Source organism: Myotis davidii, unplaced genomic scaffold (genome assembly GCF_000327345.1).
Source record: "Myotis davidii unplaced genomic scaffold, ASM32734v1 scaffold185, whole genome shotgun sequence".
Classification (NCBI taxonomy): domain Eukaryota; kingdom Metazoa; phylum Chordata; class Mammalia; order Chiroptera; family Vespertilionidae; genus Myotis; species Myotis davidii.
Window position 1 is genome coordinate 4,979,182 of NW_006297811.1, and position 15,574 is coordinate 4,994,755.

The 15,574-nt window shown below is 34.2% G+C and overlaps 1 protein-coding gene across 5 annotated transcripts in view; it reads left to right on the plus strand.

Annotated features, from left to right (window-relative positions):
* ORC3 (origin recognition complex subunit 3) overlaps window positions 1-15,574 on the plus strand; it is a 70,688-nt gene that overhangs the window by 7,096 nt on the left and 48,018 nt on the right. For 4 of the 5 annotated variants that reach the window (XM_015570322.1, XM_006773489.2, XM_006773490.2 and 1 more), the window contains 8 exons: window positions 1,444-1,588; window positions 3,868-3,972; window positions 4,973-5,118; window positions 6,716-6,846; window positions 8,597-8,756; window positions 10,080-10,193; window positions 14,100-14,233; window positions 14,920-14,983. In XM_015570322.1, coding sequence (XP_015425808.1) covers window positions 1,447-1,588; window positions 3,868-3,972; window positions 4,973-5,118; window positions 6,716-6,846; window positions 8,597-8,756; window positions 10,080-10,193; window positions 14,100-14,233; window positions 14,920-14,983 — 996 coding nt within the window. In that variant the 5' untranslated portion in view covers window positions 1,444-1,446. The remainder of the gene's footprint in view (window positions 1-1,443; window positions 1,589-3,867; window positions 3,973-4,972; window positions 5,119-6,715; window positions 6,847-8,596; window positions 8,757-10,079; window positions 10,194-14,099; window positions 14,234-14,919; window positions 14,984-15,574) is intronic. The other variant, XM_006773491.2, reaches the window with a different exon arrangement.

Genomic DNA, 15,574 nt, shown 5'->3' on the forward strand with positions numbered 1-15,574 from the left:
GGTATATTCCTAGAAGTGGAATCACTGGGTCAAATGGGAGTTCCATTTTTAGTTTTTTTGAGGAAACTCCATACTGTTCTTCACAGTGGCTGCACCAGTCTTATTATTTTTTTTTTAATGCCTTTCGGACAGTTATGTGCTTTTCAGTTTATTACTGCTTCCCGCCACACTTTATTGCTCTACACCTAGTGGCTTTGCTCATGCATGTATTCCATGTGACCCTTGAAGATATTTGAGTTTGTGGTTTCCAGTTTAGGTCCTCCTTATTTTTTTACCGGATTGTCATGATATCCTCCAAACTGGCTCTCGTGTAAAATCCTTCACATCTGCCACTAGTCCCTGTGGCACTGTTGGCCAAATTAGAAAAGTCCTCCTTTCATGCAGATACAGTCTTAGGTCCTGCAACAGGGGTTTTCCAACTCCGGGGCCAAATGCCTTCATAGTGCTGTCAGATTAACCCTTCCTAATCCCGATTTAAGCATATCTCTACTTCAGATGTCTTCAGTGGTTCTCCCTACATGATAAAATCCAAATTCTTTACCATCAAATATATTTTTTCTTGGCCTAGCCCTTTGCTTATTTGTCCAATCTCATTCCCTACCACTTTTCATGTTCTTTATGCTTAGCTATATCTGTGACTTTTCAGTTGTTTGGTACTTTCTTCCTTCCTTGCCTCCTTTACTGTTTTTTCATTCAGACTTCCTTTATCTACCATCACCAACTCCATCACCTGCTCTAATGCTTTGGCTCAGATATATCACCTCCTTAGCTTAAGTTGGATGGTCCTACTCTTTATTCCTATATTGTCATAGCACTCTGCACAACATTATTTGCATTTTAAGTGTTCTTGCTCAATTTCTTTACATTTTAGGGTAGGGACTACAGACAGTCCTCGGGTTATATTGGACTCACGTACGTAGTTTTGTGGTTACATCACCATCTCCCATTTATTTATAAAACAAAAAAAGTTCCCTCATTTCGACATATGTACATATGTGTTTTATGTTTTTTATTATTTACCACAAGGTCAGGAATTGTTATCTTTCTTTTAAATGTTTTTGACTGTTTCACCTCATTACTGCTGTGTATGTGCTCCATGTGAGTAGCGTAGGTGCTTATGGAGGTGGGTTCCCACTTACTGTGAAAATTGTGTTACATCGCACCGTAGGAACGGATCTCCAACATAACCTGAGGACCTACTGTATCTTTAATTTGTAAGATGGTTAATCAGTGTTTGTTGAATGATTAAATGAGTCTCTTTAATGAGGAGATCCAAAGCCCTAATCATTGGGGATTTAAAGAAAAACATGTTTTTTCATCATGATTGTAATTTTACATGTAATCTTTGGAATTGAATTCATGACAGTTTTCTTTCCCAAATTTTGAAAGGCACATCAGATTATTGCTAATTATAATGAATAAAATTTTGTGTGTTCTGTGTAGCAAATGCAAGAGGAATTAAATAAAAACCTGTTTGACAGTCTAATCAAATTTCTACAAAAGTCTCATTCTGGATTCCAGAAGAATTCAAGAGACTGGGGCTGTCAAATAAAACTAAGAGAAATTCCAACTGCTGCTCTTATTCTAGGTATGTACAGATTTGTTTGTTTGTTAAAATTGGTGACTCTGTTTTTGAGAATAGTGGAGAATAATCTGTTCTGGTAAACCTGTTTGTCACTCTCATTTACAGAATTAAAGCAATCATATTTTGTTAGGCATAATTTCAAAACCAATAAAAGTTCTTTATACTGATTATGAATCTATAAATAGAAATTGATTTGGGTTAGCTAGTACCTTCATCAACTTTCTTTCAAAAAATGAAGGGGAAAGATATATGTTACTCTTCTCTTCTTTAGTTATATTATGAAAGTAGATGAGGTTTGAATTTGGTAATAAAGAAACCAGTATATTAAAAGGTTTTATTTTTATATCTTTTTATCATTTCTTCAGTGCAGTTATTCTATGACTAATTTTATTTCCTTGTAGTTTTTTTAATATTTGTTTCATAATTTTGTATTAGTAGTAATTGTTTAAAAGAATTTTGGATGAATTATATATAAACTGCTTTCAGACTACAGGTTGTAAATTTCTTAGTTACTTAAATTTCTATCATTAACATGCAATTTTAACCAAATATCTGGCTTGCAGGTAATGGAAAAATTTTCTTTGAAATAATAGCAGGTTTTTTTCATTTCGTTTAAAACATCCTGCCTAATACTGTTAATTATCTTCCTGATATTCAGGGCAGTACTTTTCAAACTTTCATGTACCTAAAAATAACTTCTAGGGGATCTTAGTAAATGAAAATTTTCACTAATAAGTCTGGGGCAGGGCCTAAAACACTGTATTTCTAATACGCCTCTATCTGATGCCAACACTGCTGATCCCAGGACTACTCTGAGTAATAAGACTTTGTGGAATGATTTTAAAATGCGGTGGATCAGCTTCTCAGTGCAACCTGCCAATTAATTTGAAAACTCTTTCCATTATGGATGAGAAACTGAAGCCCAGTGATGGCTGGCTTATACTGTTTGTTGGGTGCTTTCTTTCTCTATTGCCATGTTACAGTAATTGAAGTGGGAGAAACACGATCAAGAGGGATGGCCTGATAGGTTGTTGTGAGAGCACTGTTTAAATCTCTTCTCTGCCTCGTGCCAAAAGGAGAAGAGAAGCTAATGGAAATCATGTGTTTTAAAGTCAGTAGTTTGAGGAGAACATTTTTCCAGTTACAGACGCTGATTATCTTGTTTCCAATAGACAAGTGCATTATCTTAAAGAACAGTGTTAAATAGCTTACAAAGTCAGTCAGACAAGATAAGCCAGTGCTTTACTAAACTCCTAAATTTGTTCAGAGATGTAGTATCATAATCTTAGACTGTAATGCATGCTAGGAATATCATTTTAACACTTTAAAAAAATCTGTAGCCAAAACCGGTTTGGCTCAGTGGATAGAGCGTCGGCCTGCAGACTGAAAGGTCCCAGGTTCGATTCCGGTCAAGGGCAAGTACCTGGGTTGTGGCAAAAATATCCTGCCAACATTTTTGTGTGTTGCCTCTCCTCGAAAAAAAATGTTGACTATTGGTGGTCTGGATGATTCTGAACCTTTCTTGCAAGCAGTTGAAGGTTTATAGTAGCAGGCCTCATGTAGTGTCAGGATGTCTGCTGCTGGCATCTGCCGAAATGCCTACGCTCTTTCTAGAAGGCACAGATTGGGACCTTAGGGAAGTTACCAGTTAATAGAATTTTTTCCAAAGTAGTGGCAAGTTTTCACTCAATTTTGATAACGGCATGAAGAGCACTAAAATTCTGATGTGTGGAAATGAGAATCGGAATTTAGTAAATACCTAAAGGACCAAAAACTACAATATAATTTGGTTTTAGACTCTTTCCTCAGAAATCAGTTTAGTGTACACTTTACATATTATATTTACTACTGTGATCATAAAAAATATTACTGATTGGATTCTCCTCAGCTGTTAAGTGAGGGTCACGGTAAGATTGGGTTCCATAGTCTTTATTTTTGAGTAATTATTTTAGAGAGCTCTTAGTGAATGTGACAAAGAAATGAAATGTTTTCAAGATGTTCTTAAGATTATAGACATAATGTTTTCAAGGGTCAACTACACATCCCCAGTAATTTTTTTTTAAAAGAGAAATTGTGCTAAATATCTTTCCTAACAAATAAGTATAGTGTGTGCCTCTAGATATCTAGTATTACTGGAGATCTCTTCATTTATGCAGTGTGTTGTTTTATTAATCATGTAAAAATACTTTTACTTAGCAATTCACTTGACATGTTAAATAGCTTTTGTTGTTAAATTATTAATAATAAAAATGATGGTGTAATATTGATGTATAATCCCATAGGTGTGAATGTAACAGATCATGAATTTACATTCAGAAGTCTAACAGAAGCCGTTCAGAATAATGTCACTCCATATGTAGTCTCATTGCAAGCTAGAGACTGTCCAGGTAAAGTATAAATGCTTTAATAACCTTGGTGAGGTGTTACCAATTTCTTCAGCCCTTCTCTCTCCATCTTTCTTTGTGTATCTCTCCATATCTTTCTGTCTGTGTCTCTCAAGCTTTCTTCATCCCTTTTTACACTTCAGCTTAGCCAAAAGGCTGAGAAGCAGTCTTCATCCCTTTTTATTTGTGGGAAGAGTATGGTACTATATTTTAGCAGGGTGAAGTTTAGTGCCTCCCAAGTTGCAGGAGTCTTTGACACTTTATTCCAGCCCTACTCCTGCCATATGAGCTTCACTGCCAGTAGTAGTCCAGGCATTTCAAGTTAGAATGTTTGGGACAGAGAGCTGAGAATTGAGGAATTGGGAGTTCTTACTTAGCCTAACAGAGAATAGATTACATAGGCTTATATTTATAGGCTCAGATCATCTTATTGTTCCATTTTGAAAGGCCACCATTGGTAAAAATGGCCCATTGTCAGAGCTTACCTTGGGTATTTGAAGCCATTAAATAAATCATAAAGGATGTAGACAGTAAGACTAAAATGTGCTTAGATTTGGACTGATGTGCTTTATATTACATTCATATTCATTAATTGATTGTAATGAAGTAAAAACCCTTAGGACATCTTTAAAAATGACTTTAAGGAAGATTTATAATCAGTAAAATAACTTACGTAAATAACACTTTTGGTCTTTTTTAGGGCCCTTAAAAACATTTTGCTGTCCTGAAGTAATTTAAATATATATTATGCATAATATAATTAATAGTTTTCATAGTTATACATTTTATTATAGACAATACAAATAAACTTTGGCCTAGTGTTAGTCCCAATTAATGAAATTTAAATATTGAGAGAATACTAATTAACATTAATAGTCAATATGTTAAATGTTATGCTAGTTAATGTTAAGTATAGAAAACACATTCTACTGATCAGGAAGTTTCAGTTGTTTTAGATTTGCTTTAAGGAGAGAGACACTTTCTTACATTTTATCTACTGCAGATATGAAACATTTTTTACAAAAGCTGTTCTCACAGTTGATGGACTGCCGTGTAGATGTGGAATCCAAAGAGGAGGAAAAAGATATTCAGAAAAAGACACATTGTTCAATGGATTCTCTTTCGAGTTGGTATATGAATGTCACACAGGTAAACGTACACTGACAATTTTCCCCAGGAAATTGGCATATGATTGAAGAGGCTTGGGATTATATTAAGCATAGTACTATTTTGTTCTAATAAGGATATGCTTATGTAGCACTAGCTGTTAATTTAATAATAGCTTCTTTTATCAGTATGCAGCCTATTTTCTGGTAGAAGTTTAAGTTCCTACAAGGTTATTTTATTTGTGGGAGAATGTCATCTGGTGACAAAAACAGCATTTGGAATTGGTTCTGCTGCAGATTTTATCTCTGTAACAATGTCTATAATATTAATATATTATCTCATAGGTTCCTCAATATTTGCTTTTGTGCAGTAGAACCATGCTGTCAGTATCTGTTACCACCTTAGTCCGATGAGAAATAGCCATAGGTATATATTTTTAAGAACTTTAATTTGTTCCATGTTTAGAATTCTTGGGGAGTAAATGCTCTCTAAGGAAAGTGTATTCAATAAACAGATAAATAAAAAGAAATTTTATTCTACCATGTTAGTCTCTGGTGAAAATGAATAACTTAGGTGATTCATGGGTAACTATACCATAAAACTATAGCCTCAGTTTATGATGCTGTGTAGCCAGATAATATGGGAAAAAATACTGTATTGACATTTTTTGATGAATGTATTTGCTGAAGTCATCATAAGTGAAGCTTCCTTTTGCAATATGTAGGTATCAAATTGGGTCTAATGCTTACTGCAGTATCTTAATTTGATCCAGAATTAGATTTTTTGTTGTGGTTATTAATCCTTACTTAAGGTTATTTTCCCATTGATTTTTAGAGAAAGTGGAAGGGAAGGGGAGAGACAGAAACATTGATGTGAGAGAAACACATCGATTGGGTGACTCCTGCATGTGTTTCATGGGAGGTTGGGAGAGAGGGAGAGAGGCAAGGAGAGAGAGAGAAAGAGAAAAAGAGAGAAGCATCGATGTATGAGAGAAACATTGATCAGTTGCCTCCTGTATGCTGCCACTAAGGATTGAACCTACAACTTATGTATGTACCCTAACCAGAAATCTAACCCACAACCTTTCAGTGTACGGGATAACACTCCAACCAAATGAGCCTCAATGGCCAGGGCCAGAATTTTAGATTTTGTAGAAATCAAATACTGTATGCAATTTAAAAGATAGGGATTGGACTAGATAATAATTTAAGATGCTTTTCAACCTGAAATTTTACAGTAGTGGAGCTGGGTTATTCATTATGCATTTTAATTAAAAATACTACTTCTCACCTTAAAGCAAAGGAAAATATGACATTCTACCAACAGAAAAATAAATTTTATAGAGAATGTTCTCTTCTCCCTATGCTTTTCGTTCATTTTTTCAGATAGCAGAAAATATAAATATTTCTTATGAGTTATAGATTTTACTGGACCTTTTTCTTCTTGGTTATTATTCCCATGTCAAATGGAAAGATTCTGCTAATAAATGTTGGAATGAGTTTCTATTTAATATGTGGGAGAAATAAAAAAAATACACACTGTTACTGTGAAATATAAAGGGAGAAAGATCTACAGATATAGCATTATTTGGTTGGTAAGGCTTACCTTTTAACTCCTTCTTTTCACAATGGCTTAAAAGAAGACAGACCCAGGAAAGCCACGAAAAAAGAGGACTTCTATCCAATGGCAATCTCCTCCTGTTGTGCTTATCTTAAAAGATATGGAAAGCTTCACTACAAAAGTACTCCAGGACTTCATAATTATCAGCAGGTAGATGATGTATCACCTGGTTTTTGCACAAAATTTCTTGTATTAAGAAACCATACCATCTTTAACCTAAAAACAACCTTTTTCAGAGCAAATGAATGGCAACATAATCTTTATTTTAATACCAAAAGGATGTAAAGCAAGATGATTTCAAATTCCTTATAATTGAATGTTCAAAGATCTCCTATCAGATTTTCATTTGCTTTTTGACCAAAGAATGAGAATCAAAAGACAGAAGTCAGCCAATTTTAAATTAGCATGATAAAGCAGTATAGAATCTAATTTCTATCTCGCCAAGATTGTCTGTCTCTTACTTGCTCCTTGAATGTATAAAGTATTTCAGATTGAGATGTTTTTGTCAGGTATTATTTTCTATTACCTCTCCACCCTTAGAAGTTTTGAGTTAGCCCTACTGTTTGAGTTAGCTCTACTGAGCAAGAATGTTTTCTAAATAATATTATTTTATATAATACTAGAGCCCTGATGCACAAAATTTGTGCAAGTGGCTCGGCCCCCGCTACCGTGGTGGCCGCCTCTGCCTTGGCCCCCACCGCCACAGCTTCGTCCGGAAGGTCATCTGGTCTAATTAGCGTGTTATGCTTTTATTGTTATAGATATCTAGTGAGAATCTACTTCCTTGATCTCATTGGATCTTTAAGGCAATCCTGTGAGATTTAACTCTATTTTAAAATCCAATAGCTTGCAATACCTGTGGTACATTTTTTAAAGTATAATTTTATTTTGTTTCCTATATGTTAACTTGTTTAATAGTCAGGACTACATGTGTTTAATTTACTAATATACTTATTCCTATTTTGATAGTGTCTTTTTTCCCCACTAAAACTAAGATTTCTAGATCCTAAGACTTTTTAAAAATATATATTTTTTATTGATTTTTTTACAGAAAGGAAGGGAGAGGAATAGAGAGTTGGAAACATTGATGAGAGAGAAACACCGATCAGCTGCCTCTTGCACACCCCCTACTGGGTTTGTGCCTACAACCAAGGTACATGCCCTTGACCGGAATTGAACCTGGGACCCTTCAGTCCGCAGGCTGACGCTCTATCCACTGAGCCAAACCAGTTAGGGCCTCAGACTTTTCTTAATGTTAATACTGAATGCTTAACATACTGGAAAAATGTACAGCATAGAATAGTGATGGAAAAGATCTACTTTTATGAAGCTCAGACTTGTTACTACTTTTACCATCAAAAGTAAGGAAAAAGAACTTAAAACAGTAACAGAGCCCATGCAATACTCCTATGATGGTAGAACTGTATACAGCTATACTATGAAAAGCAATAGCTAACAGGAGGGAGTAAGCAAGATCAGCAGCCTTGTTACACAGGACTAACCTGCAGTAGCTCTCAAGAAGAGAACTGTTTTACTCTGGGGAAGTCATTTGTGTTCCTGTTGGTAATGCTAAGAATCAATCATATTCAATAAGTTTGCGTTAAGGATGCAAGGAAAGGATGTAATATTTTTTAGTAATGCCCACTAAAACTATGTCTTCGAAATGTGTCTGTTAGAAATGTCTATAAATAGAATAAGTTATCTTGAAAATTAGTGTTCTTCATGTCACTGAACTCTTAAAGCATAGGCTGGATAACTAATTGAGGAAGACTGTCAGTGGGACTCAAATTTTGGGTGAGAGGTTAAATTGTATGGTATCTTACACCACTTCTAACACTTGAGATTGTTTTGAAATATATTTGCTAAAGAAATCCCACTTCTGTATTTTTTTTTAAACTAGTCAACATCTGCATGAATTTCCACTAATACTCATTTTTGGAATTGCCACATCTCCTGTTATCATCCATCGGTTGCTTCCTCATGCAGTATCATCTATGTTGTGTATAGAAATATTCCAATCTTTGTCTTGCAAGGAGCACCTGACTACAGTAATTGATAAGGTAAAAATAAAAAAATTTACCAGTGAAATAGGATGAAAGAAAATTGCGAAGAATAGATTATAAGTATAAATGTTAATGGTAAATTTCTGCATCTCTTCAGAGTATGATATTGAACATATTCCTTCACATATTTTAATATTTTTATTGAATAATTTTGTGGTATAGTATTGTCTCTTGAGAGAAAAAGATAAGATTTATGAAAAGAATGATATCTGTCAATCTGTAGCTATCAATCAGTTATTACTCAATGGAAAATTATTGGTTTTAAAAATAAATTTTTACAGAATTTAATGACTTCCTGGTAACAGTAACAATATTTTGACTCTTACATTTAATATTAAATGATTTGAACTTTTTAGTGGACTCTTGTCATGCTGCTCTTGACTGAAAATAAATACTAATATTTTCCTAGACCATAGCTCTATGCCTCTACCTAAATAGAAATACACTTCTTTAGTATTGACCTTCCACAAATTGTTGCTAGACTCAGCTCCCTGGAGATGTGCTTTATGTTGCTTGTGTAAGGCAAACTAATGACAACCTTCCATTTAGTTACTAACCACTTCTACAGTTTTTCCTCATAAAGGTGGTATCCATTGGTTTGCTGATACTCTAGGGAAAATTTTTCCAGCTATAGTTTTTAAAATTGCTTGGTTGTAGCCAAGTTCAGTTGGCCTTCTATGACCATGTTTCTGTTTAAAATGTCTAGACCTGGGGAGGGGCAGGAGTCGGGTGGAGGGGGCTAATGAGGGAGGAGGAAGGAAGACATCTGTAATACTTTCAACAATAAAGATAAATTATAAAAAAAAATTTTAAAGTCTAGTATGACTTCATTTTCAGATGTGAAATCTTCACTATAGGCCATTAAAAATTAGGTAGATAATACAAATTCAGCTATTTTATATTTTTGAAATAAACATGCTAATTTGAGGTTTCTCATCTAATAGTACATAAAGTATATCAATAGGGATGAGAAATAAATCAGATAACAAGAATTGCCAAAACTTGTAGCTTTAATGGCTTCTGGTGGAAGAAAGGGGTTTATATAGTTGATAGGCAGTATTTTTTAAAATGAGGAATTGAATAGGAGGTAATGGACATCTTTGATTTTGAGTGTGTGGTATGAACAGCTCCTTTTTGTTATTGTTGTGTAAATTAATTTAAAATTTTAGTTGATGTTTAACCTAAAAAACCTAGCTATTATTATAGCTCTTACAGTTATTGTGTCATAGTCTCATTCTTTGACTCATTACTTATACTTGATGTTTATGAAGAATAAAGACTAACAAGGAGTATGTCCTGTCCACCATTTATCTCTTTCAGCTACTTCTTACAACTCAGTTTCCCTTTAAACTAAGTGAAAAAGTATTACAGATTCTGACCAGCATCTTTTTATATTATGATTTCTCAATACAGAACTTTATAAAAGGACTTCAGGTAAGAAGACACTAATGGATTTGAAAATTCACAAGCTGATTCTGAATAATTTGCATGTTATTTTCAAATTGACAAGTGTGATATTTAAGGCATTTTAAATGGCAAAATCTAGAATAAGTAAATTCAAGTTATATTATTCTAGGTCCTACTGTTGCTTTGTTACCTTGCAGCAAAAATATAGAGAATGCATTAATTGGATAGCAAAATGGGAAAGGGCCCCTGTCCATTCCAATGATTCTTAACCATGTTAGGGGGTGGGGTGGGAAAAGAGACCTTTTAAAAAAAAATTGATGAAAGCTTATAGACTTTCTACCTAGGAAATCCTATATAATAAAGAGGTAATATGCAAATTGACCCTCATGCCCTCACAAGATGGCTGCCTATGACCAGGCCGGCAGTGGGGTTAGTGAGGGACTACCAAACAACTGAGCAGCAGGCTGCATGGGGTGACCAGTTTGGCAGGGGGGTTAGTGAGGGTTGACCAAACGACTGAACAGCAGGCTGCGTGGGGTATGTGAGAGGGATATCTGACCGCTGGTTTAGGCCCGATCTCCGGGATTTGGCCTAAGCTGGCAGTTGGACATCCTCCAAGGGGTCCCAGATTGGAAAGGGTGCAGGCTGGGCTGAGGGGAACCCCCCCTCCCCCCCGCATGAATTTCATGCACTGGGCCTCTAGTGTTATATATAAGGGGTCAGCAAACATTTTTGTAAAGGACCAGATATTAAATATTTTTGGCTTTGCATGCTACATGTGGCCTCTGTTGTATAGTCTTTGTTTTCTTTTAAAAAAACAACCCTTTAAAGATATAAAAAACATTCCTAGGCCATATTAAAATGGGCTGTGGGTCATAACTTGCTGTCCTCTGCATATATGTGTATGTGTTCATTTATATTTATTCTTATATATTGGGAATGCATTTTCACCAAGATTTCCTAAATTGCCAGAAAAAAATTCATTAAGCCAGCTTCATAACATCTATTCTAAACTAAAAATAGACCCCATTCTTTAGTTGTTTAAAACTTAATATTATTTCCTTCTCTTGGTGACTACCTAAAATACCTTAGCAAAGTGTAATCATTGTGAACATATGTCAGTTGTCAAATTGACTAAAACCTGTATATTAGTAACGTCAGTACAAAAGCACAGTATAATACCTCATGTTTATGTAGTGCCTAGATGATTATAAATTACTTTCCATATCCACTCTTCTTCCATATAAAACACTGTAGTGGTCTGTTGTGGCTAATATATGTCTTTTTTTCAGTTTAGATATTTTTTATAAAAGTATTTAAAAGCAAGAAAATATTTACTTTAGCAATATGTGAAATTAAATGATGATCGAGTTATAACAACTTCTAACTTCTTATTTCATTTTATTCATTTATTTATTCATAATTATTTATTAAGAACCTACTAAAATCCAAGCACCATGCTAAGTTCTAGAAATGCATAAGACAAAGAAATATCTGCCTTCAAATTGCTCATTGCTTAATGAAGAAGGCAGAAAAGTAAACATGCATTTATAGTTCTAGTCAATGCTACGAAAGAAACATTCCTGGAGATTATATAGAAAGAAGTGTGTCCTAAGGAAGAAGAGCTAGCCAGGTCAGAATTGGAAAAGCAGTCCCGGCAAAGGCAACCAGAGAGGGAGAGATCTATCAGAGATCTACTGCAGTGATATGACAAGGGCTAAATAAGGTAGTAATATTGGGAATGGAGAGGAGGAAACAAATTTAAGGATGAGATAGAATCAACAGAATCTGGTGACTTAAGTAGATGATAGGATGTGTAAGAGAGGAGCATAAGTGACAGATATAAAGATTCTGGTTTGGCAGATAGATTGGAGGTTGGTACCTTTTATTAAGTGTATATTTAATATAAATGAAAGCCAGTTAGAAAAGGGTGAGTTTTTGAATAGATTAATTTAGGTTTTCTTGGATATAAAGATTTGGCACTGAGGAAAAAAATCTGGGCTAGAAATATTTAGGATTTATCATTAAAAGGTGGTTAGTTGAAGTCATGTAATGAGGATGAAGCATCAAGCAGAGGAGTAAGGAAAGCACTACGGGTAGAACCTTAAGGCAGACTGATACATAAGCATGAGCAATAGAAAAGGAGACTAAAAACAAAAGGAAAGCCAGTAGAAAGTAGAGTACTACCGAAGTCAAGGGAAGAAGGAGCTTTAGGAAATCTAAATTGTAGTCTCAAATACCATTGAAAAAGTGAGTGAAGTGGACATTAACCAAGTTACTAATCTCTATGGATCTCAGTTTTCTCATCTATAAAATAAAGGGAATCAGATTAGATGATTTTATAGGTTTCTGATCATTTACTAAGCACCTCCTTTGTATACTTTACTAAGTATTTTCTTTGTTTCATTAATGTATTATTACCCTCAGTTTTGCACATGAAAATACAGCCTTAGGGTAAGTAACTTGGCCTAGATCACATAGCTAATAAGTGGCAGAACATTTAGACGCCATTTTTCCAGTTTTACTAATCATCAGTGGGAAATATGTGTAAGTCCTGATTTCTGTAGAGGTAAATAGGGAATATGATCATTCTGCATATGTTTAAATCCTTCCTTCATCAGGTGGATATGTTAACCAACTTGTTAATTGACCCAGAGATTGAGGACGCACTTGGACAAAATAGTTAAGTGACACAGGGTTCTTATCCTATTTGTAGCTCTACTGTAACTTGTGACTTGCTCCCATTCATCTTCTCCAGGAAGTTCCTTATCGTGTTTGATATTTATTTTTCTGATGTTTAAAAAATGGTATTAACATTAGAATAAGTATTACCACATTAATGTCATTGGAAAATATAAGTAAGAAACAAAATTATGTTAATATGTGCAAAAATAATTTAGCACTTGGCATGGATAGTTGCTTTCTGATTTATACTTGTTTTTAAGTTAGGCTGGTCCTTTACCTTACAGCCTTATATTTCCTCCAGAATGAATTATTTTGGAGGATTTTCTCTAGCCTGGGGTATCTGGTCTGTAACTCTATAGGATCAGAAATTTATTATTAGTTTACCCAGGAAGGACCAAGCTCAAATACCTTAAGAGTGTTATGTAAACTAGCATATTAACTTATTATTTTGTGATGGGAATGCTATTTCCCAGTGATCACAGTGTGTTTTGTCTACTATGTAGGGAACTGTCTCTCCAGTATCAAGGTATCTGGAAAAAAGCAAACCGGTCAATAGAAGGTTGCTTAGAGTCAAAGTTTTTAATATTTGGAGAGTTTTACGAGGTATATCTTATCAGTTATGGCAGAATCTGGAAAATCATTCATCCTTATACTGTGACAACTACAGCATTCTAGTTACTAGATTACTTGTACCTATCAGGTACTGTACTATGTTTTCCTCCATGAAGTAAAACTGAATTTAAAAAGATACATTTTCTTTAGCCATCATCATTTTTCATTATTCTTTTTATGAAAAAGGAATAGGCAAAGCTTCTACCATTGTAACATTTTTATTTATTTAGCAGACCAGTTTTTACACTGATTTTAGATTGGTATTTTTTTATGAGTTTTGGGACATCTATTAGAACCTTAGGTCACATCCCAGTCTCATTCCCACAACATTTACTGTACTGTTATTTTAAGTGAGTTACTTCTGCAAATAACTAATTTATCTATTTGTATTAGTTTCTTTAGTTTATACTTCAGAGATTATAATGTTCTAACCTTGTCCACAAAATGAAAACCTTAAAATATTAAAGGTATTAATCATTTATGTATTTTTTGCAGTGTTATTGTGACCATTAAGTATATTTTGTGTCATAAATACTTCTGCTGTTTAAAAAAAACAACTAAAAATTGAGCAGACATAGGGCAAAAGATTTACTGCCAAAATATAACAAATATATTTAATCTTTACATTTTTTTCAGCTTTCTCTATTAGAGCATTTCTATTCCCAGCCCCTCAGTGTTCTGTGTTGTAATCTCCCAGAAGCCAAGAGAAGAATACATTTTTTATCACATAATCAATGTGAAAACATCCGACGTCTTCCATCATTTAGGAGGTAAAAAAAAATAAAGTGTATATTTAACATGTCTTACGATAGAGTTTGGGCCAAAATGAGGGATCTCAGATGCAGTTATTTTTGAAGATGAAAAAGGAAAAAGAAACTTAATTTTTTTAGAGCAGATTTAAACCCTTCTGTGTTTTTTGAAAATATATTTTTATTAATTTCAGAGAGGAAGGGAGAGGGAGAGAGAGATAGAAGCATTAATGATAAGAGAGAATCATTGATTGGCTGCCTCCTGATGCCCCGATGGAGCCCACAACCCGGCATGTGCCCTACTGGAAATCAAACTGTGACCTCTTGGTTCATAGATTGATGCTCAACCATTGAGCCACACTGGCTGTGCCCCTTCTGTTTTTAATTGTGAGATTTCTTTGTTGGATTTGAAAATTTGGCATGAAGAATAGTATTTTTACAAGGAGACATAATTTACAGATTCTCTAGAGTTACTTTTTATAAATAACATTTCCTATTTCTGGAGTTTATGATTGGATCCCTAGACTGTGAACTGCAGCTGACTTAAGGAGTTAAAAATATCATTAAACTATCATCTTGAATGTATTTTTGAGAAGAAATGGAAGAATGTGACCACCGATCTAGGTAGTTCTTTTCCCCCATGTGCTATTCAAATACTTAGAATGTTTAATTTTCTCTTTTTGTGTATGATACGGTAAACATTTTAGGTACGTGGAAAAGCAAGCTACAGAAAAGCAGGTTGCACTGTTGACTAATGAGAGATTTTTAAAGGTAGGAGTGTGGCTGTATTTCAGTTTTATTTTCCTTGTTTTCTTAATGAAAAAGAATATACACATAATATATATTGAGTTAATTTTACAAAACATTTGTATATCTTAATATGCTTTGTAGAATGAAGTAGTCCAAGATAATCATATAGGAATGTGACTATTAAAGATTACACTAAACCTCATATCAAAGATAAGACTTTATTAACAACTAGAACATTAGGTTTCTCCTATGGTCTATTTTGAAAACACTTTTAGATCTCAGTTTTCTTTCCACATGACAGTTTGGAAACTGCAGACAGTTTCATTTTAATGTCCTTTTAAAGACTGTCATAAATAAAAGCACATAGAAGCCATGTAGTTTAGGAACCCACTGCTAAGTGGGTATTGATTTGATACAATGTCATTATATATTGATAATATAATGCCAGGAAAGAAGTAATGAGCTTAAAATATTATGAATTAGCCATAAAATGAAGGGAATATCAAAAGAAAGAGTTTGGTTTATATCTTTTATGAATAATAGTTTGACATGGTACATCATTCACAAGGCAAAGGCAATATAGAGTGAAAAGATTCCAACTGCCCTCTTTCC